Source organism: Stegastes partitus, unplaced genomic scaffold (genome assembly GCF_000690725.1).
Source record: "Stegastes partitus isolate 25-593 unplaced genomic scaffold, Stegastes_partitus-1.0.2 Scaffold706, whole genome shotgun sequence".
NCBI classification, from domain to species: domain Eukaryota; kingdom Metazoa; phylum Chordata; class Actinopteri; family Pomacentridae; genus Stegastes; species Stegastes partitus.
Window position 1 is genome coordinate 140,049 of NW_007578437.1, and position 24,673 is coordinate 164,721.

The 24,673-nt window shown below is 42.0% G+C and overlaps 1 protein-coding gene across 4 annotated transcripts in view; it reads left to right on the forward strand.

Annotated features, from left to right (window-relative positions):
* The window catches only part of LOC103363984 (neural cell adhesion molecule L1-like protein), a 50,650-nt gene extending 26,656 nt beyond the window's left edge, over window positions 1-23,994 (forward strand). For 3 of the 4 annotated variants that reach the window (XM_008290973.1, XM_008290972.1, XM_008290974.1), the window contains exons 12-25: window positions 717-880; window positions 1,482-1,647; window positions 1,760-1,884; window positions 2,079-2,183; window positions 3,239-3,436; window positions 3,771-3,841; window positions 3,947-4,169; window positions 5,112-5,227; window positions 6,462-6,666; window positions 6,983-7,105; window positions 8,792-8,974; window positions 16,263-16,439; window positions 19,452-19,524; window positions 23,143-23,994. In XM_008290973.1, coding sequence (XP_008289195.1) covers window positions 717-880; window positions 1,482-1,647; window positions 1,760-1,884; window positions 2,079-2,183; window positions 3,239-3,436; window positions 3,771-3,841; window positions 3,947-4,169; window positions 5,112-5,227; window positions 6,462-6,666; window positions 6,983-7,105; window positions 8,792-8,974; window positions 16,263-16,439; window positions 19,452-19,524; window positions 23,143-23,356 — 2,143 coding nt within the window. In that variant the 3' untranslated portion in view covers window positions 23,357-23,994. The remainder of the gene's footprint in view (window positions 1-716; window positions 881-1,481; window positions 1,648-1,759; window positions 1,885-2,078; window positions 2,184-3,238; window positions 3,437-3,770; window positions 3,842-3,946; window positions 4,170-5,111; window positions 5,228-6,461; window positions 6,667-6,982; window positions 7,106-8,791; window positions 8,975-16,262; window positions 16,440-19,451; window positions 19,525-23,142) is intronic. The other variant, XM_008290975.1, reaches the window with a different exon arrangement.
* The last annotated feature ends 679 nt before the right edge of the window (window positions 23,995-24,673 follow it).

Here is a 24,673-nt window from a genome sequence, read left to right on the forward strand (position 1 = left end):
GATGGATGGAAATTACACATAAAGCTAAATTTGATCTTGCTTCCTTATTTTAAACACAAGAAACACACTGCTTTATTGTATTAACTTAGTCCATCTAAAGAATGAGCCGCACACTATCACAGCATTGAGTCATGCTATTAATCCCACTCTGCTTCAGGTGTCTGTATGACACAGTCTGCTGCTGACACTTACTGTATGTCTGTTTAATGAGATAATCCTCTCCCGTTCCCTGAAATTGGGGCTAATTAAATCCTATTAACTACCTCGGCAGCTCAGCAACACTTCCACAAAAGAGAAATAGGATCTCAGACACTCGATGACAAAACATTCTCGACGTTCCAAAAACACTCAGAGTGCTAAGATCGTACTTCAGATTCCATTCAGCGATGTCTCCTTTAAGTCTGTTCGACAGCCCTTACCAGGTTTCGCTGTGATTTATTTAAGGCTGTCACTCAAACTCTTCCTTGCGAGGAACTTTTGCTTGAGTCTGCAAAGATTTTGATTTAACCAATTTTTCTGGGGGGAAAAAATAGTTATAACAAAAATCTAGTGCAAAATATACAGATGAGGATGCTGTGTACTGTACAGAGAACAAATCTTGCTCTCAAATCTGGTTTAAACCATAAATCTCCAAACTCAGGATGCAAAATGACACCTTTTGATTTCCATTTGTGATGTCAGATAAGTTACAAACACACTCTGACGTTCTGTCCCAGGTCCAGAGACGGGAAAACCGTAGAGGGAGAACGATTTGTTGCTCTTGAGAACGGACAATCACTGAAAATCATCAGCACGGAAAAAGGCGACGCAGGGAACTACGTGTGCGACGCCAGTAACACGGAGGGAACGTCGACTGTCACTGCTGTGCTGGAAGTAAAAGGTATCTCAGCTTTCTTCAATCATGAGTGGGGCCAGTTCACTGATATAAACACTTTACAAATGTTCTATCTGCTCAGTCTTTCTGTTGTTATTCAGGTGAAACAACCCTTTACAATTAAAGTGTGCCAATGCTGTAACTATGTGACCTTTTGCTTTCATAATGAGAGGCAGGCGTTGGCTTGTGTGCAAAACCACGTAATAAAAACAGAGTTATGTGGTTGTACATTAAACCTTTCAGTTTAAGATCTAGAAGATAGAATTTAATTATTTCCAGCGTGTTTTCCTGTGATTATTCTTTCATTGATGTTATAAATAGATGCAGCGTAAATATTAATGTGATGGAACAGATTCAGAAGTATATTTTAATGGTCGTTTCATAAATGAAAATGACCTTTAAAATATTGATCGCTCATTTCCCTCATCAAAGACGTAATTAAATTCAGGAAAGCACCATTCACAAAGTGAATAATTTCAGCTTTAGATATTCTCATCTTATTTAAAGGATACAGGAACGATGAATGGTTTCCTTTCTGGCTTCAGCCTAAAAAGGACAAATATCTCATCTGTGATCTTATCTCTGGTATATTGTGCTTTATCTTTAGACCCCACGAAAATAGTAGTTCCACCTCAGAATGTGGAGATCGTCAGTGGAACCACAGCTCAGCTGATGTGCCATGCAGAGTATGATAAAAGTCTGCAGGGCAGCTTTAAGGTGGTTTGGATGAAGGATGGGGAGGAGATCCCGCTTTCCCTGGAGGAGGATTCAAGGTAACCCCCCCTCCCAAAAATCAATGAAAATGCATATACTCACTGAATCTTTCCTACTTGACTGATTGATTCATGTTGCTTTCAAGGTAAATAAATGTTCTCATATGTGTAGGCACTTGGTGGACGGCGGCAGGCTGCAGATCATGAATGTGAACCTGAGCGATGAGGGAAGATACACATGCATCGCCAAAACAAGCCTGGATGAGGACAATGCCACGGCACTGCTCACCGTACTGGGTAAGATGAGGTCATGAATAATGCATGATTTCAGAAATGATGTAGGCAAACAAAGAAAAACAGAACATTGCATTGTGTTTGATAATGTTGTGCTAATGTAGTAATTTCTTCATGAGCACATTTAAATTCTCTAAATGTTTTGGTGACAGCCGTTACTGAATGTCAGATATTGTTGTGTGTATTTTGTGCTGCAGATGTTCCCGATGCTCCAAAAAACTTTGAGATTTCTGATATTAAGAGTCCGCGAGTTGTGCAAATGTCTTGGGTACCTGGGAGTGATCACAACAGCTCTGTAACAGGTAAAAGTTGAAAGAAGAAGTGGAAAATCTGAAGTCTGAAAGAGGGTGGGGTTGGCAGCAGTGCTTCCTAATATTCTGAGAAACAATACAGAAGTATTTGTGGTGTAAAAATGCAACCAAGATAAATCCTGTTAGAGTTTTTCCCACTTTTTGCAAGCTATAGATGTAACAAGTACTCCCTAGAAATCATTGCATATGTCTGAGGATTAACAAACATGTTCTCATACTGTGCAGATTTTTTAATCGTTTACATCCATGTTTACTTGCAAGCAGTTTGATTCTTTCCTGCTCTATTTCTTCTCCCATTACCACCACCTGTTGATCAGTGAAACAGTGCAACACCATCGGTAGAGTTGTGTATTGTGTACCCGCACTAGACAAACAAAAAAAGAGATCCCCTCATTTAAAAACTGTTTCATGGTTCTATTAGTTGCCCAAACCTCCACAAAGGACCTTCACTATTCAATTCAATTCAATTACCTTTATTTAGCCCATCGGGGGAATTCAAAAGCTCACCGAGTATTTAATATAAAGACATCAAAAAAACAAACACAATAGAAAATAAACCACAAAATGAACAAATAGATTCGTATAATTGCCAAGGATGAATTTTGTAGAGCCTTGTCTATCCTCCTCTATGTCACTGGAACCTATAATATTCAGTTAAAAATTAAATTGAAACCTTTTAGTTGAAAAACAAAGACGAATCCTGCAGGTCTGATGAGGTGTAAAGGTGTTGAAATAAGTTAGTAAGACATAAAATCACACTAAACAAACGGCGCATTAGTAATGCCAGTAGGAATCCAGCTTTGAGTGGTTATTTTTTCTTTCAAACTTTGTGCTAAGCTAAATCACCGTCCCTGCCTCCAGGTTTATACTTTAAAACATGTAAGTAGTATTGATAGTCTCTTCTCACGCTCAAAAACTACCATTTATTTATTTATTAGCCCAGGCAGTGTTTAATCTGCTCCATAGAAAACCTGTCAGTGAGTGTGATGATGAGTGGTACGGTGATGACTAAATGTGCAGGTCTCCTCTCTCCTCGGTGAGAATAGAATTTGTGGTGGAGTACGAGGAGAGCCAGTGGGAGCCCGGAAGGTGGAGGGAGCTACAGAAAGTCGCCGGTAACCAGGCAACAGCTGAGCTGGCGCTGCACGGACACCTTAACTATCAGTTCAGAGTGTATGCTGTTAATGCTGTTGGACCCGGACCCCCCAGTGAGCCCACTGAGAGATACAAAACACCCCCTGCTGGTGAGACTCGCTTCCCCTTATTATGTCCTTCTGTGATCATCTGTCGATTGTCAAAGCACACGACTTTTAACATTTTGTTTGAAATATGCAGAGCGGAGCATTGTGGGAAAGCCAGCTTTTGGCCACAGGACTTTGCCGCAGTAGGGGGTGTGGATATATTTGGTTCTCAGAGGCCTTTTCTTTTGCACATGCCGCTGCTGAACCATTAAATCTGGATACTAAAATTATCAATGTGCTAGTTTAAGTAAAGTTGTAAGTTACAGGGGACAGTAAATGATTGTTTTTCACCCATTTGGACTGATATGATTATACAATTGTATTCATCTCTCCAAAGGTCCTGACAGGAACCCAGAAAACATCAAAATTCAAGGCCATCTTCCTCATCAAATGGACATTAGCTGGGAGGTAAGACTTTTTTTCTTTTGTTAAAACACATCTCTATCTAAAAAAACAAGCATGGAAACATTTTTTCAGCAGTTTCTAAGTTGTCAGTATGCTGTCGCATTGCAGCCGCTGCTGCCTATCGAACACAACGGCCCAGGCCTTGAGTACAAGGTGAGCTACCGCAAACTGGGGGTGGAAGAAGAGTGGAAGGAGCACCTGGTCAAACGGCACTCCTTTGTTGTGAGGAACACGTCCACCTTCATCCCCTACGAGATCAAAATTCAGAGCAGGAACAGCCACGGCTGGGCGCCAGAGCCCAAAGTTGTTACAGGTTACTCTGGAGAAGATGGTGAGTTGTACACATTCACATCACGAATATATTAAACACATATATCTCAGCGTATGATGTGCTTATATGCAGCTCGCTTCAGTTCTGCTGTTTTCATTACAACACACCTCGAAGTCGAGCCAGCGCATTTAGCCGGTGTTTTTTCTTTCTTTTCTTTGTGACACAATCTAAACTTCTTCTGTTATCACTTCCCACTGTGTCCTCAGTTGTCTTTTGGCATTGTCTGCGGGAAAATGTGTCAGGTTAAGTTCCATTCTTTTCTTTCCTCTTACCCAAGGTTTTAACCCCGTGCAGGTGTGCAGTAGTGACTTCCCCTCCACCCCCCCTCCTCCCTGCGAAAATGAAAAAAAAAAAACCCAGAAAAAACACCATCGCCGAGCCTAGCAGGTGGCAGATAACCTTTGTAGAAGAGAGGGGATGTCAAATTCTCACTTCTGTCTCAGAAGCTGTTGGAGATTTGACAGATCACAACACATTTTGCGCTGTAGGCCCGCTGAGGCACAATGGCTGCTTCTGTCTCTAGCGTCTGCTGTGCTTCCATCTTTCCCCTTCTACCATTACAGCAACACGTAGAGCAGAAAATATTGACGGCACTTTTCATTTCATGTTTGGTGTTGTAGTTTTCCCTTCTCGCTATGAATAGAAAATCAGCTTCATTTGGTGTCTAGCTGAGAATATGATCTGTGTTCTTTTATGCTTATCAACCAGTATCGGTCTGTTCTTTTTACCCCCGCCCCCAACCGGCAACTATTACACAATCCAAACCAAAAGAAACGACTCCTAATTAGGCTCTTGTTATCTTACAGGGTTATTTTATTGTTGTATCTACAAGCGTTTGCTTTTATTTCTTTGTACACGTTTTGTGATAGTGCTAAAAAAAAAAAAAAAAAAGTACTCTTCCCAGTATGCCTTAAGTTCTGACTTTCCCTCTTCCTGCTTTAGTTCCCACTGCAGCACCACGGGACATAGCGGTGGAGGTGATCAACACCACTGTTCTGAGAGTTAGCTGGACCCAGGTGCCTCCTGCCACAGTGCGAGGTCATCTGGGAGGATATCACGTACGTTTTCCTGGCGCTGAAGTTGTTCCAACACTCTTGTATAACTGTGGGTTTGAGTTTCAAGAGAGGGTCTCCAAACAGTAGCTCCTAATAGGTTGAAATAACACAATAACACATGCATTAACAGCCTAGTAATGACTTAATCTGGTCTAAACAGACACAAAAAGACACTAGCAGCAAAATGTACGAAATTATACACTCAATACCTAATGGGTATAGTTGTAACTGCAATCTAAAATAAAGTGCTATATATATAGTTTAAATAAAGCCCATCACTTTTATAATCCTCAAAGCACAACAGACAACAACTTTGGTTTGGAAGGTTGACTTACTTTATCTGGATTTACTGAGGACATCAGACCTTCATAGTATAACATTTTTTTTTGAGTCTCATTGTGCTATAAATTTCTAGTTTAACCCCCTTTCACTCAGCTGTATTCAGAATGTCACAACCAAAGACAGCTATCAGAGAAACTGACTTTGTGAATTCACAGCAGTTCTTCTTCTTTCATATCGTAGATAGTAGTTTGACCTCAACATCAGGACGTCTAACTGTAGCCTCACATCTTTTTACAGCGAGCCTTCTTTAGTAGTTTGACTGTATAAAGTTGAATTGTACTACAGCTGAACAGAATATTACGATTGACAAATTGCTTGTAATTGTGTTAAACTAGCGATTTTCTGAAGAATAAAGTTAGTTATTGTCTAAATTTGACAAATGTGTATCTGCGAGGGCCGCAGCCGACACAATAACGAACACACAGAGAAAGAGGATTCCGTGAAATTGTATGGGGTCAAGATTTTGAAAGGGAACCTGATTTATTTTCTCTGTTTGTATTTCAAACTCCCCTTCTGTCAGGTTTTTTTTGAATGATGTGCCTCGTCTGTTGGAATGATTTTGTCAGGGAGCAGCGCTTCACCATCTGTGAATGACACACTCAACAATAAGATTTATAAACGTGCTCTCAGTTTTGAGTTGTAGTTTTGTAGCAAGAAACAAGTTCACAGATTGCATTTCTGTTTTAAGATATGTATCTGATTTTTAATCTTTCTTTATTTGTAATTTAATCAAATCATGTCTATGTCTTAAGCGCAATTATAAAACACGTGTTCTGTGCTTTCATTAAAAGCTTGTAGGCAGTAGAGTGAAAGAGTGACGGAGACAAAGAGGAGTATGCAAGTACGACTATGTCCTTCTTATTCTTTACCCTTTTCTGTTCCCTCCCTCTGTCAGGTTCACTGGATGAGGAGAAAAAGTCTGCTGAACCCCAACAGGGGTTTAGACGAGCACCACTCGTTGTCTTTCACTGGAAAGAGGAGTCATGCCATCGTGCCGCAACTCGAGCCTTTCTCCGAGTACAAACTCACTGTCAACGTTTTCAACAAGAAGGGCAACGGGCCCAGGAGCGAGCCGGTCACCTTCAGCACTCCAGAGGGAGGTGAGGCGACAGAAACGTACACCGAACAACAAGACGCATGCTGTTGTTTGTAAGGCAAAGTACACGAAAACTTAAAGCACCAGTCAAGCTTTGAAGATAGAAATTTAATGTTACAAAATGACTGCTTAAAAGCGCAATCTGGTTTGGGTTTGTCTGTTCAGTGTATAAGAAAAGAAGTCAAACTTTTCTGCGGAGAAGCATCCTAAAAAGAATTCAAAACAGACGTAGCTGTAACCACCTCCAAACAGAGAACAAGCAACCAGCGAACCATGTAAAAAAAACAGGAGCTGCATTAACATTTCTGTCATTTACACAGTTCCAGCGCAGGTCCCCATCCTGACCGCCTCCAACGCCCAAGAAGACTCACTGCTGCTGGTGTGGGGGCCGCCGCCGGAGGCAAACGGCATCCTCTCCGGCTACCTGCTGCAGTACCACCTCAGTACGTACACATAGTGTGTTGTTTGTCTGCCTACTAATTAACAATGAAGTCCTTTGGTCCTGTGTGAGGTTTTCTCATTAACATACCTCTCTTTGCGGTAGCTCAGTGCTTTGTCTGTGGTGTGAAGTGTGTTGAGGGGGAGTGTAGCTGCAGCATAAGTAGAGGTGAAGCGAGAAGAATCAGGTGAAAGTGGAGGAAGTGTGCAGCTTTACGGTTTACACGCGCAAAAGATTCGATTTCCTGTTTGACAAATTCCAAACCACACCATCTTCCCTCTCCGCTTGTGTGTCACCATCCCAGACAGTAGGTGGCACTGTTCAACACTGAACTGTGGCGTGCAACAGTGCAATTCTATAGCTCACTTTAGATTGAGAGTTTCTTCACTTGCTCCTTATCTCACATCCTCCTGGCCTGCCTCCTTTTTTTTTTTTTCCTCCCCGTCCCCAAAAGGATCATTTAAGTCAGTGCTGTTTGTGCCTCTCGTGCAAATTCCTTTGGCATTTATCGCTCAGAAGCGTTTTCTTCTTGCAAAAAGAAGCCCTCTTTATGCTCGAGTACAGCGCGGGTGAACGAGCGAGTGAGGGGCTTTCATTACACTCTCTGTTTTCAAAGCCTACACTCTCGTTGGCTGACATTTCTGAAGTCTTTTGTGCAAAAAAAATGGAAGGCAGAGACAGTCCTGTGCCGCCTCCACCTGCACCCACGGAGTCTGGCCAGCTCTTCAATACACTCTGTCCCCCCCTTCTCCTTGCTGTTTTTTTTTTTCTCTTTCCCATATCAGATGTCAGACTTTACACAGTTTTTCCCACACAGTGCAATCTGTGGGTGTTGGAAGTTTTTTTTTTTCCGTTGAAGTGATTCCAGCATATTTCAAATTTTGCTTCCTGTAAATTTCATTCGAATAAAATATTATATGTTGCACTGTATATACAATCTGCATATCCGGTTGGTTCTCTTGTATGCAGCTTTTCAAACATCAGTTTTTGCAAAGTGGCACAAAATCTTGGCACATGAGCTCTCACCTGCAGTTCAGCATTGGCACAGTAATGACAGCAGTGAGGAGGGGGTGTGTGTTCTGCAGAAGTGTGTTGCCTTCAACAGTCTGCACACACACTGTACTTTGATCTATAATGCATGTTTGGTGATATGTTACTACTGATTGCTACTCTTCTGATTTCCTTCCACGGCTTTTCTCGTGCTTTCTTTCCCCTCTTTGTCTTCCTTCCTCTCTTGTAATTTCTCTGCCTTCTGCACAGTTTTTTTTTTTTATCTTTTTCCTTCATAATTTCTCCTCAATTCTTTCCCCCTCCACCCCTTAGCAGCTTTGCTTTTCCCCCCCTCAGCTCCTCCTCCTCCTCCTCCACCTCTTTTCATCCACTTGTTTACACTCCCCCCATCAGCTTGAGCTCTCTATTTCCCCCCTTTCATCTTCCCTCTCGCCTTTCTTCATAATGTATTCCTCCTCAGCTCACCTGTCACGACATGTATCAGCTATATTCGCTTTCTGCATGAGTTAGCGTGACATATCTTCGTCTTTCCCCCCCCTCCCTTGGCTATTGACCCTCATTATACTTGTGTTCCATTAGCGTTACAGCACGACCCAACTGTGATGACTTTTTTCTTTCTGCTGTCGATCCGTCACGGGTTCACATGAACTGACCTGACATCTTTCCTCTTCATCTATAGTTAATGAGACCACATTGGAGGTGGTGGATTCCCACGAGGTGAACATCACTGGGGCCGACACCACCCAGTGGCAACTGTGGGGACTGGAGGGGGGCAGCCTCTACCGCTTTCACCTCAGCGCCTGCACTCGGGCAGGTTGTGGACCTCCGCTGGCCCAGGAGAGCAGGGCGGTGGTGACAGGACGTGAGTAGATGAAGTCATCGGCGGGGGTGTGGCTAGCGCTTGGACGGGTATCAAAGTCCCATCGAAGCACAGCAGCAGATTTTAATGTAATAATTCAAAGCGGAAATATTTATGCTAATGAATAATTGTGCCAGAGCATAAATGAAACAGCTTACTATAGTAGCAGGGAGTACTACTACCTTTGAAAACAGTTTTTTTTGTTGTGCATAAAGACTGTGTTGCGAATGTGCACCGTGAAGTTTGAAAAGAACCCACGGCCCTGACGATGAGGTTAACTGAGGTTAAAAACGACAAAGATCCTGATCTTTGTAAAGTCAAACACTCGTGCCTCTCTGGATTTTCACTCGTCAAAACCAAAAACCGAACAATGAAGAGAGTTTGATCAAACACAAAGAGTCGGTGAGGTAATAATGTCAAAGCAAAACACTGATAATAGTTTAGTCAGAAGTCTGAGAGCACCTTGAAAGTTTTCGTGTGAAGCTGGAAATAATAAGAAAGTTTGAGGATTTAGAAACGCAAAACAATAAGTTTGGACAGGAAGAAATATATTTATAGGTGCGATTCGGGGAAAATATAAAGCAGTTAGCATGTTTAAACAGCTGGAATGTGAGAAATTTTACTGCAGCTCTTATTTCTCTCAATCAGAATCACATAATCTACCTTTAAGATTCCTGCACAATTTCTAGGTCAGCAATCCAATTTAAGAGAATTTACCTCACTGACCGTGTGACGCTACGATATTATAAGAAAAGATAAGTCTTTATTAATCCCTCAGTGGGGAAATTTGCATTGCAATTTTGCAAAGATGAGGGAATAACAATATTGCACACATCAGTGGTATTGCACTGATTCTTTCATGAGTAGAAATACTGATAGAGAACTATTAACATCGTCCATTAATTTGTCCATAAGTGGAAAAATGCATTGAACAGTTTATGTTCAATTTTTAACTGTACAAAACATTCATAATTTCCAGCTTTAAACGTGCTGATGTTGCACCAAAATGTTGAAAGTGAAGATATTTATGCAGAATGTCGAGTTGTGTCCAGATGATGATGATGATGTGTCAGAAGTCAAACTGTTTTTTGAATCAGAGGTGTTTTCCATGAGTCAAATCATGGCTAGACTGAAGGTTTAGACTGCATAACTCTAAAAAAACACTTTGCAGAAACTGGATGAGCTGTACCCAAAGCATGATGAGGCAAAGACTAAAAGTGAGCGCATCATCAAAAGATCAATTCATCAAGCTTTGTTCGCTGAGAGACAGAAAAGCAACTTCATCATCATAGACAGAATTTGCTAAATAAAGAAGACTCCAGTCAGCAAAAGCTTTGTCAAAAGAAAGGCTGTCTAGTAGTGGTCTCAGAGGACGAGCAGCGTCTCTAAAGCGCTTCTCTGAAGGGAAAACAAGGCCAAACGCTTGTTGTGGGCTGACATACCAGCATTTCACAGTGGACGAGTGGAAAAAAGCCCAATTTACTGATGAATCCAAGCTGGAGATGAATGGCAGCGACAGAAGAGCGTATGTAAGGAGACGGACGGAGGACAGAGAATGATAGCACAGCGTATCAGAGGGAAACATAGTGGTGGGAATATTCAAGGGAGTTGGACTACGCTGTGACCAAGGAGAAGTGGCACTCCATCCTTTAGAGACATGCTCCAGCCTCTGCTTTGCATCTTTGTGGAGAGTCAGACTGCAGCAAGATAATGAGCCCAAACACACCTCAAAGGTTTGAAAAAAAAATTCTTGAAGAACAAAAAGCTCTTTGGAGCACTTTCAGATCACGCTGTGATAACATGGCTTATCGGAATTTATAGAAACATACCAGCTCAAGCGCCAGATACAAAGATATTCAGAAATTTCAATGCACTTTTCAGACATTGAAGTTTTCGCTCAAATTATGATGGCGATATTATGAAACTGAAATGAGAAATGTGTTAAATTCTAAACAAATGCAAAGCAGAAGCATCTTCACTCGCCATCTCAGACTGTAAATTAGATATAATAGATGAAGGAGCTGACTGAAATAGGTAAATTATGTGTCAAGCTGCTGCTTTAAAATGCTCGATGAAGTTGCCTCTCGAATATCCTTGCGGATGCTTCCCACAGTTTGCATATAAAATGTGCAGCTCCGGTTTTGGTGTGACAGAGGTTGTGAATATTCAGCAAACCTTCAGCGGAGGATCCGGCTGAACCCGAAGACATGTAAAAGCAGAGACTCTGCAGTTTAGTCCAGTCTTTACCCATTTAGAGTTTTATTTTTTTTTTTAAAAAAGAAGCATAAAGGACTTTTTGAAATTGTCTAAAGGACACAGGGAGCGAGTGTAGCTCAGCTAAGTCTAGCAGTGGAATTATGCGTAATTTTTAATCTTTTAAATGTTCTTTTGAATTAGGCCGGTGTGAAATTACAATAATGTGATAACACAGATAAAAGTGTGAATGAGCTTCGTGGCATCTTGCCAGCTTAGGAATACCTTGGTAATATTTATCACTTTGTGAGAGATACTGGCCTGCACCTAAACTTAATTAGTTGAAGGAATGCTATTTTCTGCACTCTGCTGATGTGCAATTTAAAGATTAGTTTGGATTCAAAGACATAGATTTTATAACTTCAGAGTCGATCTGCGGAACCAGAGAACTGAGACTTTTGGAAAGTTAATCGCTGTAGCTTTGAGGTCAAACAGAAACATTTTTATCATACCAAATGGTGCTGCGAGATCTGCATCTTGCCCTCAGCCTGTATATTCAACCACTACACTGAATTTAAATAAACGGACACATAGCGTACACAGAGTGGCTTTAATTTGTATCCTAAATAAAACAAAGCTGTGCAGACTCCTCCTCCCACGACTCTGCAGGCCAAAAATAGGAAGACATGAGAAAACTCACTATCTCTGAGTGCTTTAATAAAAGTAATTCCTTCTTATCTTCTATGATTCTGCATTCTTGTAGGTGGATGTCCAGCCTGAGAGCCTTCAGATGCATTGTTGGTAAATATGGTTGAGTAGAGGCTCGATGAAGAGATAAAATAGTTTTGTTTCAGAGAGCTATCCTCAGGGCATGTTAGTCACAATGCAGTGGAGTGGATTTATGGATGGCAATAGCACAGAGCAGGGGCACCATGAATTTAGAGATGTTAACGGGGAGTGATGGAGTGATAGTGGAGAGAAAAAAAAAGGAAGAGTGCATGTGAGATAGTGAGCTCAGACTCTAAAGTGTTCCTTTTTAGATTTCACCTTTGCTGAGTGAACGAACCTTTAATGCTTATCACCATTTAGTGAGGGCAAACAGTCGCTTAGTTTAAAAGTAATCCAGACAAATTGCAGACCATAAACAACCGTACAGATATCAGCAGATGTGTGCTTGTGTGTCCACATGTCTTTGTTTGAAAAGCTCGAGAGTGGCTAAAGTGTGAGATAAAAAAAAAAAAAAATTAAAAATGCTGAAATTGGTTAAAACACGAATAAAAAGGAGCAGGAACAACCAAGAGAGAGAAGAGCTTACAGCCACAGCAGAAGACTGTAGCAGACAGAAAAAAAACATCTATTTTTCTCCATCAGGTCTCATGAGATAACAAAGCAGCAGAGATAAAGTAGGTAGCAAACTAGACAAAAAAGCACAAAGGAGCATATACCTCTAAAGTCACACAAAAATAACCAGCCTCTCCTGAGATTAAATTATTTGCTCCCGAGCGCAGCATTTGAACACCCAGGTTGGTGTCGCCAACAAATGTGCAAATGGCTTGAACTTAACGTTGGAAAAAAAAACTAAACTTAAACAGCAGTTAGAAACATAATAATCAAGGCCTGACTTCTTTGTCACTATAATCAGCACAGGATTCGGCAATCAGAGCAGAACAAGCTGTACTGTGAACGGCAGCTTTTTTTTAATCAAAGTTCAGGTTGGGGCGCACACACACATTCACACCGCCGCACAATGTGAGAAATAATACAGGCAAGCGCATTGTGCAAATGAAATGATATGTTTGCCACAGGTAATGAAACATTTATTCCAGTGACTGCAAAGTCAGTACATGAAGAACAAAAAAAAATCAATGGAACAATGGAAAATGATGTAACGCAGCGTGTCAGACCACTACCAACATAATGAAAGATAAAAAAAAAAATCTACCTATGTGATTATTTCCCACAACTTAATCCATAACTAATAATAAAGTAACGTTTTTAATATATATATACAATGTTCGCATATTAAATTTAGTTTTTTCAGATCCTGGTCAGCTGTACTTGTCCCTGTGTGTTAAATGCATTATTGTACAAATCTTCAATGAAAATACATAGTGACTATGAAGCTATTAGTGATAATGACAGTGGTTTATGATGATGGTAATTGCACGTTTTTCATCACACATGGATTTTCCTCTATTTAAAAACAACAACAACAACAAAAGCAGCTTCACGTAGCACCATGGGAAACTGTAGTTGTGTTGAGGCTCAAACAATATCTGATCACTAAAAAAAACAAACAACAAAAACAGACATGTACAGTCAATTAATTCAAGAAATAATTAAAGAGGTGTGCTGCTGGATGCTAATTAAACGCTTCTTTTGGAGCTTTCAGGTACAGGTATGGAAACTCAGTAAAGAGAAAAGGCAAAGGAGGCTGTGATTCATTGATTATTATCAGAGGTATTATGGGAAAATTATTTCAGTGATTAGCAAGAACAACAATCAGCCCTAACATTAAAGTCCCCTGCCTAACATTGTGTTCGTCCCCACTGTGGGCTGCACGGTGGACTGGACTTGTTCCGATCCATCGCACAGATGCTCGATCAATTTGGGATCTGGTACATTTTGAGGGATGGTCAACATCTTTGGGTGATGTTCCTTGAGTTCTTCTTGGTTTTATGGCGTGGCCTGGTGCATTATACCATTTGTGGATAGCAAAAGTAGCGTCCACATGAATGCCAAGACCCAAGATTTCCCAGCAGAACACTGCACTGAGATGTTGACCTGTACATGGTTTTAATGTTGATCAATGTGGCACTTTAACCATGAGAACAAAAGCGTACGATCTTTTGCTACACAGCGCCCTCTAGTGGCTCGGCTCTCCGCCAGGTTGCAAAAGCAAAACACCCCTCGCTGACACTCTGCTCACGCAGGCATCTACGCTTTGTGTACGTCTGTTCTCTGGCTTGCCTGCAAAATGTGTGCCAGTGTGTGCTTGTGTGCCTGGTCTATAAACCTCAAGGCTGGCTTTCCATATATCTGTAATCTTCTGCTGTATTTCATTTTCTTTTTATCCTTCTGAAGATTTGTCCCCGACTCCAGCTGTGGCCCCTGTTCAGAGCAGTATGTACCGCCGCCTGCAGCCGCCGTAGTCAAGCCCACATAGAAGCGGTGGTAGAGACAGACGAGGTTGTAGGCGTGTTGGTGTAGTGAGTAGCTGGTCGTAGCCTCAGCAAAAGTTTGTCCTTTTGTAGTTTGTACAAATAAGAACTTGCGTGATTCCTGGATACCAGTTCAGGAAAGAAAACACAATTTCTTTGTAAAACAAAAACCAAAAAAAACAGCCTTGTCATAGAAAGACAGTTTAAATGTGCGATTCAGATTTGCTGTGCAACAGTAACAGCGTGTCTACTACAGTACAAGTGGCACTGTTGTTGTGCAGCTACTGATATTAATACAGTTTTCCCACTTGCCCTAACAATCCTGACTCTGTGTAGTCTATAGAGCTCGCTTGTTGCAAAATATAGAGTATTAGACCTGACAGCACTGTAGCAGAAATCTAACATCTGAGGCTTCTCTTTTATTCCAGGCCACAACTGCTCTCTCTCTGTTCCCAGCTCTATCCCAGGCAATTCTACTCATTCTCCTCTAGGTATATAGCTCGCAACTCACACACACACACAGCCAGCGATATCCCTGTCATCTCATCTTGATGTACCTGAACTTTCAAGTAACAATAGGACTCGGGACGTGGTAGTCGTTTCAATCTATTGATATCCGCTCATGGTGGTTGGGGGGGTGGGGATGGGGGGGTTCGTCAGGAAATGCCAGCTTTGCTTAACACAGAGTGAAGACTAGATGTCACTCCCGCCCACGATCTCTATATCTACCCTTTATGAGCCAAAATCCAGCTCCACTCAATTAAGTCCGGGGCCCAGAATTGCCTTTTGAACTGTCGTCTTGAAGGGTTTCTGCTGGATGCTCTGTTCTCGAGCTGCGGGCGATCCTATTTGCCTCTGCTTAATCCTCTTTTCCTGCCTTCTTTTCTCCTTTTCTCTGTGCCTGTCTGTGTTTTCCTTTTCCTCCTTATTTTTTTTCCCTCCTCCTATTTCTTCTCTTCTATCAGTTCCAGCCCTGTTGAACATAAGCTCCTATGTGAGTGACACCTTTGCCAAAATCAGCTGGACTGCCAGAGAAGAGCAGCGGGACTTGCAGCTTTATGTGGCTTATATGAATAACCGTAAGCTACTTTTCCTGTCCCTCCGCCTTGCTAAACATTGATAGGAATTTAAGGTGGCATCATGTGTAGGTACACTCAGGAATGTTTAAAATTAACATCTAAAAATATATATACTATAAGCCCCCATGGCTCATTTCTACTGTATGATTACCTCTAAATGCATAAAGATGTATTTAAAGTTATATATAGCACAAAAAAAAAATCTAATAACTTAAGAACCACTACTTGGCAACAGCTCGTCTTCTGTGATAGCTCGCATGCTAATACAGACTTGCTGCTTGTGCACTTCTTGTGCTTGGCTGTGTAGGTGAAGGAAACTGGCGGATTTCAGAGGCTGTAAACACTTCTCAAAGTTTCCACGTAATTGATGGGCTCAAACCCGGGACGGCGTACACTGTGCGCCTCATGGCCAAGGGGCTGCTTGATAACGCTAGTATATTCGAAGACGTTATCCAGACACGTGTCAAAGGTGAGAGGAGAGAAAGCTTGTCACTGTCAGTAGAGTTTAGTGATTTGGAGTGCTCACCTGCCATAACAAAACCAGCGTATGCTTCACAAATGGATGTGGTGAATATGTGAATTTATTCATTTTCCTTGAATCTCATTTGGGCGTTTGTTTTATTTTCTTCCGATTTACTATTCTCTCAGAACAGACAGAATGTTATAGCTGAAGGGAATATGAGTCAAATACAATGTGGAAACATCATCTTAAACTTGAATCCATCATGAGTTTGTTTTTGTTTTTTTTCTTCAGTCAAAGATGAAGTTGTGTAAGGACTGCTTGAGGGGTTTGTCAGATAGACCCACGTTAAAAGTTGATTCTTGAGCTCTGTGTCTGTCGCTGTTTTTGTTTCACAGGTGTGGCAAGTCAAGCGAGCGACTTTTCAACTCAGGGCTGGTTCATCGGGACCATGTGTGCCGTGGCGCTGCTCACCCTTGTTGCGCTCATGGCCTGCTTTGTGCGGAAAAACAAAGGCGGCAAGTATGCAGGTACGCCGCCGCCCCAGCGACAAGACATGCTCTCCATGGAAAAAGGTCAGTTAGTCTTTGGCCGAGGCTGGGTCCCCTTGTCTTTTTGCCTTGGGAAGTGAACCAAAACTTAACTCATAAAATGTACAGTCCATGTTACAAAATCAGACTCATGAACAAAAGTCTTGTACAGACCATGTACGAGGTGTGTCAGAAAAGCTCCAGGACTGGTGTCACAAAAGATATGCTTTCATAGCCAAGTTTTCCCCTTCAGACGATCAACCAGCACATCTACAAAGAGATCTTGCGTCATGTGCTTTATTCAGTGCGCCAGAAGAGGCGGGAGTTGTGGCAGGACAAGTCGTGGCTGCTTCATCATGACAATGCGCCTGCTCACAATGCCCTGAACATCTGACAATTCCTGGCTGAGAAATGGTCAGCACTTAATGGTCTGCTCTAATGATCTGCACTTACACAGTACTTTTCTACCTTGGTGGTACTCAAAGCGCTTTACAATCTGTTTCTCATTCACCCATTCACACACACATTCATACACCAATGGCGACAGAGCTGCCATTGGGAGCAACTTCAGGTTCAGTGTCTTGCCCAAGGACACTTTGATTGTGGAGGGGCGGGGAGATCGAACTGACAACCTTGTGATTAGATGACAACCACTCTACAATCGCTCTACCACCTGAGCCACAACCGCCCCAATGCACGGCGATGTTCTTCATCGCCGTGCTGGAGCAACCTCCCTACTCACCCCACCTGGCTCTGTGGGATTGTTTCCTCTTCCCCAAGCTCAAGGGGGTCATCAAGGGGACCCGTTTTGAAGATGTGGACGACATCAAGATGGCTGTGATGACGGAGCTGCAGAGGATCCCAGAAGAATCCTTCCAGGAGTACATGGCGGTGTGGCAGAGAAGGCTGGGAAAGTGTGTCAGACTCCAGGGGGATTGTTTAGAAGGGGAAAACTTGTAGTTTGTAGTTTGGATTTGAAATATATCTTTTGTAACACCAGTCCTGAAACCTTTTTGACACACCTCGTATATCATGTCTTGAGTTTCCAGTGAGTCCTAAAACTCTTACATTTCTATGATGGAGCCACACATCACAGTCATGCATTTTGGTTCTTTCACAGATTTATTATAAGTCATCTGGAAACATGGCAACATTTGCTGGGTCACAAATACTTAAATAATCAGCTTTGGTGATGCAGAAAGTTGTGTTCATCCAATTTTCTTTGTAGCTTGACCTATTACCTTTTTGTGAGTGATCACGATTGACAACAGCTGCTGACTCCTCTGAGGCAATTTCAAATAGAGCCCATTTAACAAACTCATTAGATGCCACAAACACTACAATGAGAAAATCTGAGTAGCTCAGCGAAGATCTAAATGAGCAAATCATTAACTTGAAAAAGTCAGAAAAGTCACTTGGAGCCAAGTCGAGGATGCTTAAGATGCCAAAATCGCTTCACACAAAGTCAATAGAGTAGAAAGTAATGAAGAAGAAACACCACCACAACATTCAACAAAAAACAAAAAAATCAGCAAAAAAAACGGGGCGTCGAGCAAACAGCGGGGTCCAACAAAACAACAACCACAAAAAAAAAACAAAAAAAGTAAAGAAAAAACGAAAAAAGCACACAAGAAAGAAGGTAGAACACCCGACTCAGAAAACACAAGAAAAAAACACCAAAAAGAAGCAGAAGATGCCGAAGAAGAAACAAGGCGGCAGAAAAAAAACAAAAAAAGTAGAACAACACCAACAATGCCAACAAAAGAAGTCAAAAAAGATGCTACAAAACGACTAAAAAAAGCGAATCAAGGAAAAAAAAATCAACAAGAGAAGAACAAAAAGGAAAATTTCGAACCAAGGAAACTTCCTAAGATACCAAAAAAACCAAAAAAAAACCAATTAAAAAACCAAAAGCAAAAATGGTTGTGTTTAATGTTTATTTGACAACAAAAAAAGGCATGCAATGAACCCACCACACAAAAGAAAAAGAAGAACGGAACCAAGGCAAACGAAACACAACAATGACATAAAATACATGCTCTTTACAGGACTTTTGATCATGACCATGAGTCTGATTTGATAACATGTGATGCAATTTTCTGTGAAATTTTCAAACACTGCAAGCTTATCAAGCATTTTGTATGATTTGGATCTCAGTCCTGACCCCAAATCTGTTTGTAAGTGTGCTATGCATGTCGGACATCTATGCATGCCAACCTTCCCAAGCAGGAGATCATCCATGAGCTCCTTGCAGCTACTGTAGTTTTACTGCATGTCTACTAACATATGTGGTCTTTTTGGCGATGCTTGGTACCTCTGATTATGAACCTTATCAAGCTAGAGGAGTGGGAATCAGCTGGCTTTGTTCTCCTCCTTCCCACCCCTCAACCGGCAGGCCTTTCCTGCTCTTCCCTCAATATTCACAATGGTCCGTACCTGCACAGCGGCTCTTCACTCTGTTTATTTCCTCTCAACGTGCTTTCTCGTCTTCACTCCACCATACTCCACTACTTTGCCCGCAGTAGCTTCTGACATGAAGCACTGAATATTTCATCAGCTCCTTTGGATTCCCCCTTTGCCCATCCAAGCTCTTTTCATGAAACCCCTCTTTTGTCTCTCTCAAATGCAGCTGGTATTTTTTTTAAAAGCATATTTACACAAAGAGCTGACATCTAGCACTTTGTGCAGCAACACAGAGGAGAGGCTTTCTGTGTTAAGACTTGATATTTAGCTGCTCTTTGAGGCTCTTTGGTTATGACTTTTGAAATTCAAGTCTCACACAGGTGGTGTCAAAGTTCAGATCATTTAAAGTTGTTTTTGTTTCCAAGAACCGTCTGAAAGGAAAAACCATTGAAAGTGATTAAAACGAACAAAAGGTGCATGTTTTAGTTAGACTTATTTACGGCTGTAAAATGTTAAAAGACAGGAACTATGACATTACAGTGCAATTATCTGAATGTGAAGCATTATGGATGGATAAAGCAAGAACTGAATCTATGTATGGAAGTGCTATTGTTTGAAAGCATTGCTGAACTATGTGTCCTGCCCCCCCTGCAGTGAAAGAGAAGGAGGACCTCCACCCTGACGTGGAGTCACAAGGAATGAATCATGACACCTTCTATGAATACAGGTGAGATATATGGCTGCACTGCAGGGTGAAGCTGCAGTGCTGAAATGGTGTGATGAGGACAGAACATTTCTGTATCTAAAAAGTGATTTTTTTGTTTTGTCATGTATCACAGTGATGTTTTTCCCCCCTCCCACCCTAAAAGCAAGCCGTGCATTCACGAGCTTTACCGGGATCAACCAAGAAGCCAGTGCTCTCGTCATTTAATGGGCTAGGTAACCACACGGTGTAGCTAGGAGTAGTGGGTAACTGTTAGCTCCCCTTTTAGTTGGACTTTTGTGTGTTTTTACTTTGCTGTCAGATTCTGATGGTGTGCATGTGTTTGCTCTGCAGAGTGTGTGAGTCACCTTGTTCCTTTAGGCGTCAGCAGGCCTTTTAGTGTGCTTGTGTGTTTCTGCATATGTGTGCGCTGCTTTCCTCCCGTTGTGTGTGTGTTTACCGAGTGTACATGCAGTGTTTTTAATTTTAGCTCAATTTACACGAGCTTGAAAATCACTCTACACTCCATGTCTGTGTGTGTAATGTAATTATCACTAAATTACAGTATGTACGCAGTGTAATAGTCTAATTATATTGGAAAGACTTCTCAATTTGTATTTCAATTTGCAAACCAGTGTAACATGAACTTTTCAACACTTTTTCCTCTTTGAAACAAGTCTGCGTAGCCAAGACATCTGTCCACTTACAGCATTTTCATACTGGAGGAAACATCAGGCTGTTAAGTTTGTATTCCACTTGGAAATTGGAAGCTAGTTAGCATAGCTTGCTTGTGTGATAATTTACCGCCTGGTTCCCAATTACATTACACTTTGTTCATGCTATTTCAACATCTGTGAAGTCACTGGGTCCTTGAAACACACAATCAAGAGAAGCATTAAGGATACATTTGTTATTATCATCAAGTTTGACTTTATTTCTTAGATCAGACCTGTCCAATATACAGCTAAGTCTTTAAAAAGAAGTTACCCAAATACTTCCCTTTAAACACTGACTCACCTGAATTATAGTGTTTTCTGTGAAATATCTTTAACAGAGGTCACGCCTCTGGAGGATACAGGAAGCTTCCTCTGCAGACGCACAGAATTGAGATGTACAGTAATTTCTGATAGAAACTGTCTTACATTCAATGAAGCCGGCATAAACTGAGCGTGAAAATGGGTAAAAAACCGGCCCTTTTAGCCTGAAGCAGACAGCTGTTGTACTTTATAATAGCTGTTGAATCTCCATTGTTTGCATTGTTCAGCTGCTACGGTGACAGTTTAGGGGGAAATCGACTGAATCCTATTTTGCCTGACAGCACTGCAGCAACTGTGTGACAATGGTGTGTTTGTTTGTGCGGATATTCACCTAAAATAGCCTCTTCTGTCTGCTTTGATTCTGCTCGTCATCATATTATTCGGAACATGATTACTCACAATTGTGTGGTTGCTGCCAATTGCGTTCCTGCGCTTCTTGCCAAGACTGTAATTCTGTTAAACAGGAAGGAATACATTGTCTACGGTGTCCATGACCCTCTTTATAGATTATAAAGCCTGCAGAGGTATTAAGCAAGTTTTCACTGCCCCACAGCTGAAAATGACTGTATTTGTGAGTTGTCAATCAATACCGATGACTCACTGATTTCGGTATAGGTGCAGAGATTACTTTCAAAACCCCCTATAGGTGCAAGTATTGTAATATTGAATTGAGCTCTGATAGCAAGTTCACTTCGGAGCTTCCCTGGCAGGAGCCACTGTGTGTGTTTGCGAGCCAGTGCAGATATTTGGCTGCAACTATCTGTTTAGAATGCTTCTCATGGTTGGTTTCATGAGGCTGTTCTGAGTTCTGTCCCCCCAGAGTGCCCTTAGCCTTACTATGATGTTGTTTTCCTGGCTTTGGAGCTGGATTCAGGGCTCTCTTGTGCCCTTTGAATCTCTGAAGGCAATAGACCACCCACTGGTATGCCACGTGTCTGGGGAGCAGACAAGTGGTAATTATGCTTCAGATGATTTCTCTTTGGAGACAGCTCTCTACTGCTTTTGCCCCTCTGTCCACTGCTAGAACAGCAGGTGTCATAGCTGGAGCAGGCTGTTAGCCAACAGTGTGATGCAATTTTTTCCCTCAGCTAGTTTATGTTGTGTTTTTTTTTTTTTCCATCCTCGTTCTCATCTTCTCATATTTTTATGTGCGATGTGGGAGAAGGCAGCAGATGCGAGGAAGTTTTTCCTCCTGACACCTTTAAGGCAGAATAAATAGAGCTTCGGGTGCAAAGTGGGGGAAAAATCCACCTGAAGTTTCCGTGCCGCCCCCAAACCAAGTCAGCACGGGTCAATGGCAAGACAAATCTAATTACCTTCTTGCCCGCTGATGTGGCTTCATCTCTTACCTGTTTGTGAGCCTTTTTCACGGGGACAGCACAGACCGAGCTGGATCCCGACCAAGGTCTTGAGTGAGGTGGGGCTCGAAAGCACTCAGCCCCATTTTATCACCGTATTCAAAGTCACTGTGGGCGGGCGGCGGCGGCTGTGGCATTCCACTGCTCTTAGATAACAGCCACTTATCTCCGGCGCTCTAGAGTCGTCAGAGAAAGAAGGTTTGATAAGAGCTGAAACGCGGACCCTTACGTGGCTTGCATCGCAAACGCACTCAAGAAATGGGATAGATAAGATTGGTTAGTAAGAGTCCTGGTGAAGGGGACCCAATTTGTAATCTCAGCCCGAACCGTGTCTCTGCGCTAAAATCCAGCTCAAAATGTCGAGCTCGTGTTTGACACAGGTGTCGACCACAATGCGCCTCGAATGGCACTATCATACATGAGCCACCTGAGTGTTTGTGAACGCAGACGCTCCGTGTCGCGAATACAAAACCAAAGAGAGAGAGGAAGAGAGAGGTGATACCAAACATGGATAGTTTAGGGAATTAGAAAAACAGGACAGGGAGGAAAAATATCCTCGGTGCTTCGAGGTGACCCCGCGTCTTGTAGTGAGACACCTGCAAGTTGGCCGCTTGCCCAGCCTTAAATTGGCATCTAATCTCCTCGGCCTGCGTGCGGGCCTCCTGGGAATACCAGGAATGACAGGCTGTTTGTCTGGGATTGCATATGCCCCACCTTTTCTCCCCTCTTCCTTCTCCCTTTTCTCAATCTCAGCCTTCGCCTCCCCCCCCCACAACCACAACCACCACCTCCCCCTCGACACACATACACACACCTCCAACTTCCAACTTGGCTTCTTTCTCACTGCACTCTGGCAATTTCCATCGCTGGCTCTAAAGAGATTTGAAATTGCCTTTGGTCCTGAAGCCCTGGCAATTAGCAATTAGTGGAGTGATTGTAGCAAGCCCTCCCCGCCTCCCTATAGTGCTCCCTTTCCTGCTGTGCAGCCGCTGCATCCACCCCTGCCTGCTGCGTGTACTGAAACCATGCAAACTTGCTTTGTGAGTGGGAGCTTGTGTATAGCCAAGCATTTAATAGTCTACATGTAATGAACACTGTCTGTTCTGTGCAGTATATGTATAGTTGTGGCCCCCCTTACAGCTATATCTGCTGCTCTCCGACATCTGCTTGATGTGCTATACAATGTGTTTGTTTGCTGCACCGCACCGCTGACCTCGCACATCCCTCTTTCTTGTTGTTGATGGCAGTGACAGCGATGAAAAGCCACTGAAGGGCAGTAGCTTGTGTTCCCTGAACGGAGACGACGCGGTCGGGGACAGCGTCAGCAGAGACAGCCTGGTCGACTACGCGGACGGCGGAGAAGAATTCGACGAGGATGGCTCATTTATCGGAGAATATTCCGACCGCAGGCACAGAGGCTCTGTTAGCGAGCCCAGCGGACCCAGCCCTGTCACTGCATAAAGCCGGGCTCCAATTTGAACGGTCTACTTCAAATCCTTTTCGAGATCCATTTTAAATTCAGCTTCCCTCACTTTAAGTATGGCTTGAATAGCCAAATACAGGGGGAAGAAAGAAAAAAAAAAGACTCAAACACGAAGAAAACTTTGACAGCAGACGGGTTTTAAGCGAAAGAATTCACCCACCACACACATCAGTATGAGTCTTTGTACATGCTGTAAGAGAATGAATGATGTTGTTTTTTAGTGTTTCACCATTTTATTAATGAGAATAAAGTGTTTTGGTACCTATCAGCCACATTGATTGTGTATGTAAGAAAAAGTAGAAACTCCAAAATGATTCTTCACATCTCCAAATGTCATGGCTGTCTTTTTTTTTACCCAGAAAATGAACATAGTGCACACAGTAGACATGCATATGTATCTACAACATGTGTTCAATCATTTAGGATACACAGTGCAGGATGTTTATTTATTAATTATAGACAGAATCACTCTCATGATTACCGATATCCAGTCATAAGTGCTTTCCTGTGTTTTGCTGTACATTTTTCACATGTCTGGACGTGAATAATTTGTAAGATTTTATAATCAGATTGCAGATGTTTTATATCAATATATCAAACATGTTTCTATATACAACTTTCTTCTTGCTTTTCTTTGTCAAATAGGACATAGTGACACAAATGTGAAAACAATGTGAGCCCAGAAGCTAATTCAAGCATCTAACTCTCCCAGAGCATGCATCTCATTGGTCGAAAGGAAAATTACAGCTAGAATATATCAGTTTTTGGCGAGCAGGATAAAGGAATAGGCATATTCCTGCATTTATCTCTGCAGTGTATGAATGCATTTATTTAAGGAACTAGTCAAAACTCTAATTGGTGACTAAAGCTTTCACCTAAGGGTCTCTCCAGCACTGAAGTGGAAGTTTTTAAAGTAAAGCAATTTGTCACACTCCCATTTATAAGGATTGGACTTTTTTAATCATGTGCCTTTATTCTGCCGGATATCACAGGATGAATCACTCTACATCCCTTTAGAATTACCAGGCAACTTTGCTTTTTATTATCTTGAAATTCTTAACATCTTAACATTGGGCACTTCCTTCCTAAGTTTTTTTTTTCTTTCTTTTTTTAAAAAACTTGGTGCAATGATTCATCGGCTTCTATTTGCTGCTCATTTTCTGTAATTCAAAAAGCACCCACTTATATGGTAATACGACTTTCAAGTTGAGATGTCCTTCCACTGAATGTGACTACATTTCAAGGAAAAATTCCTCCTCTGGTATTTGGCTATTTTTAACAATTATCCGGCAACC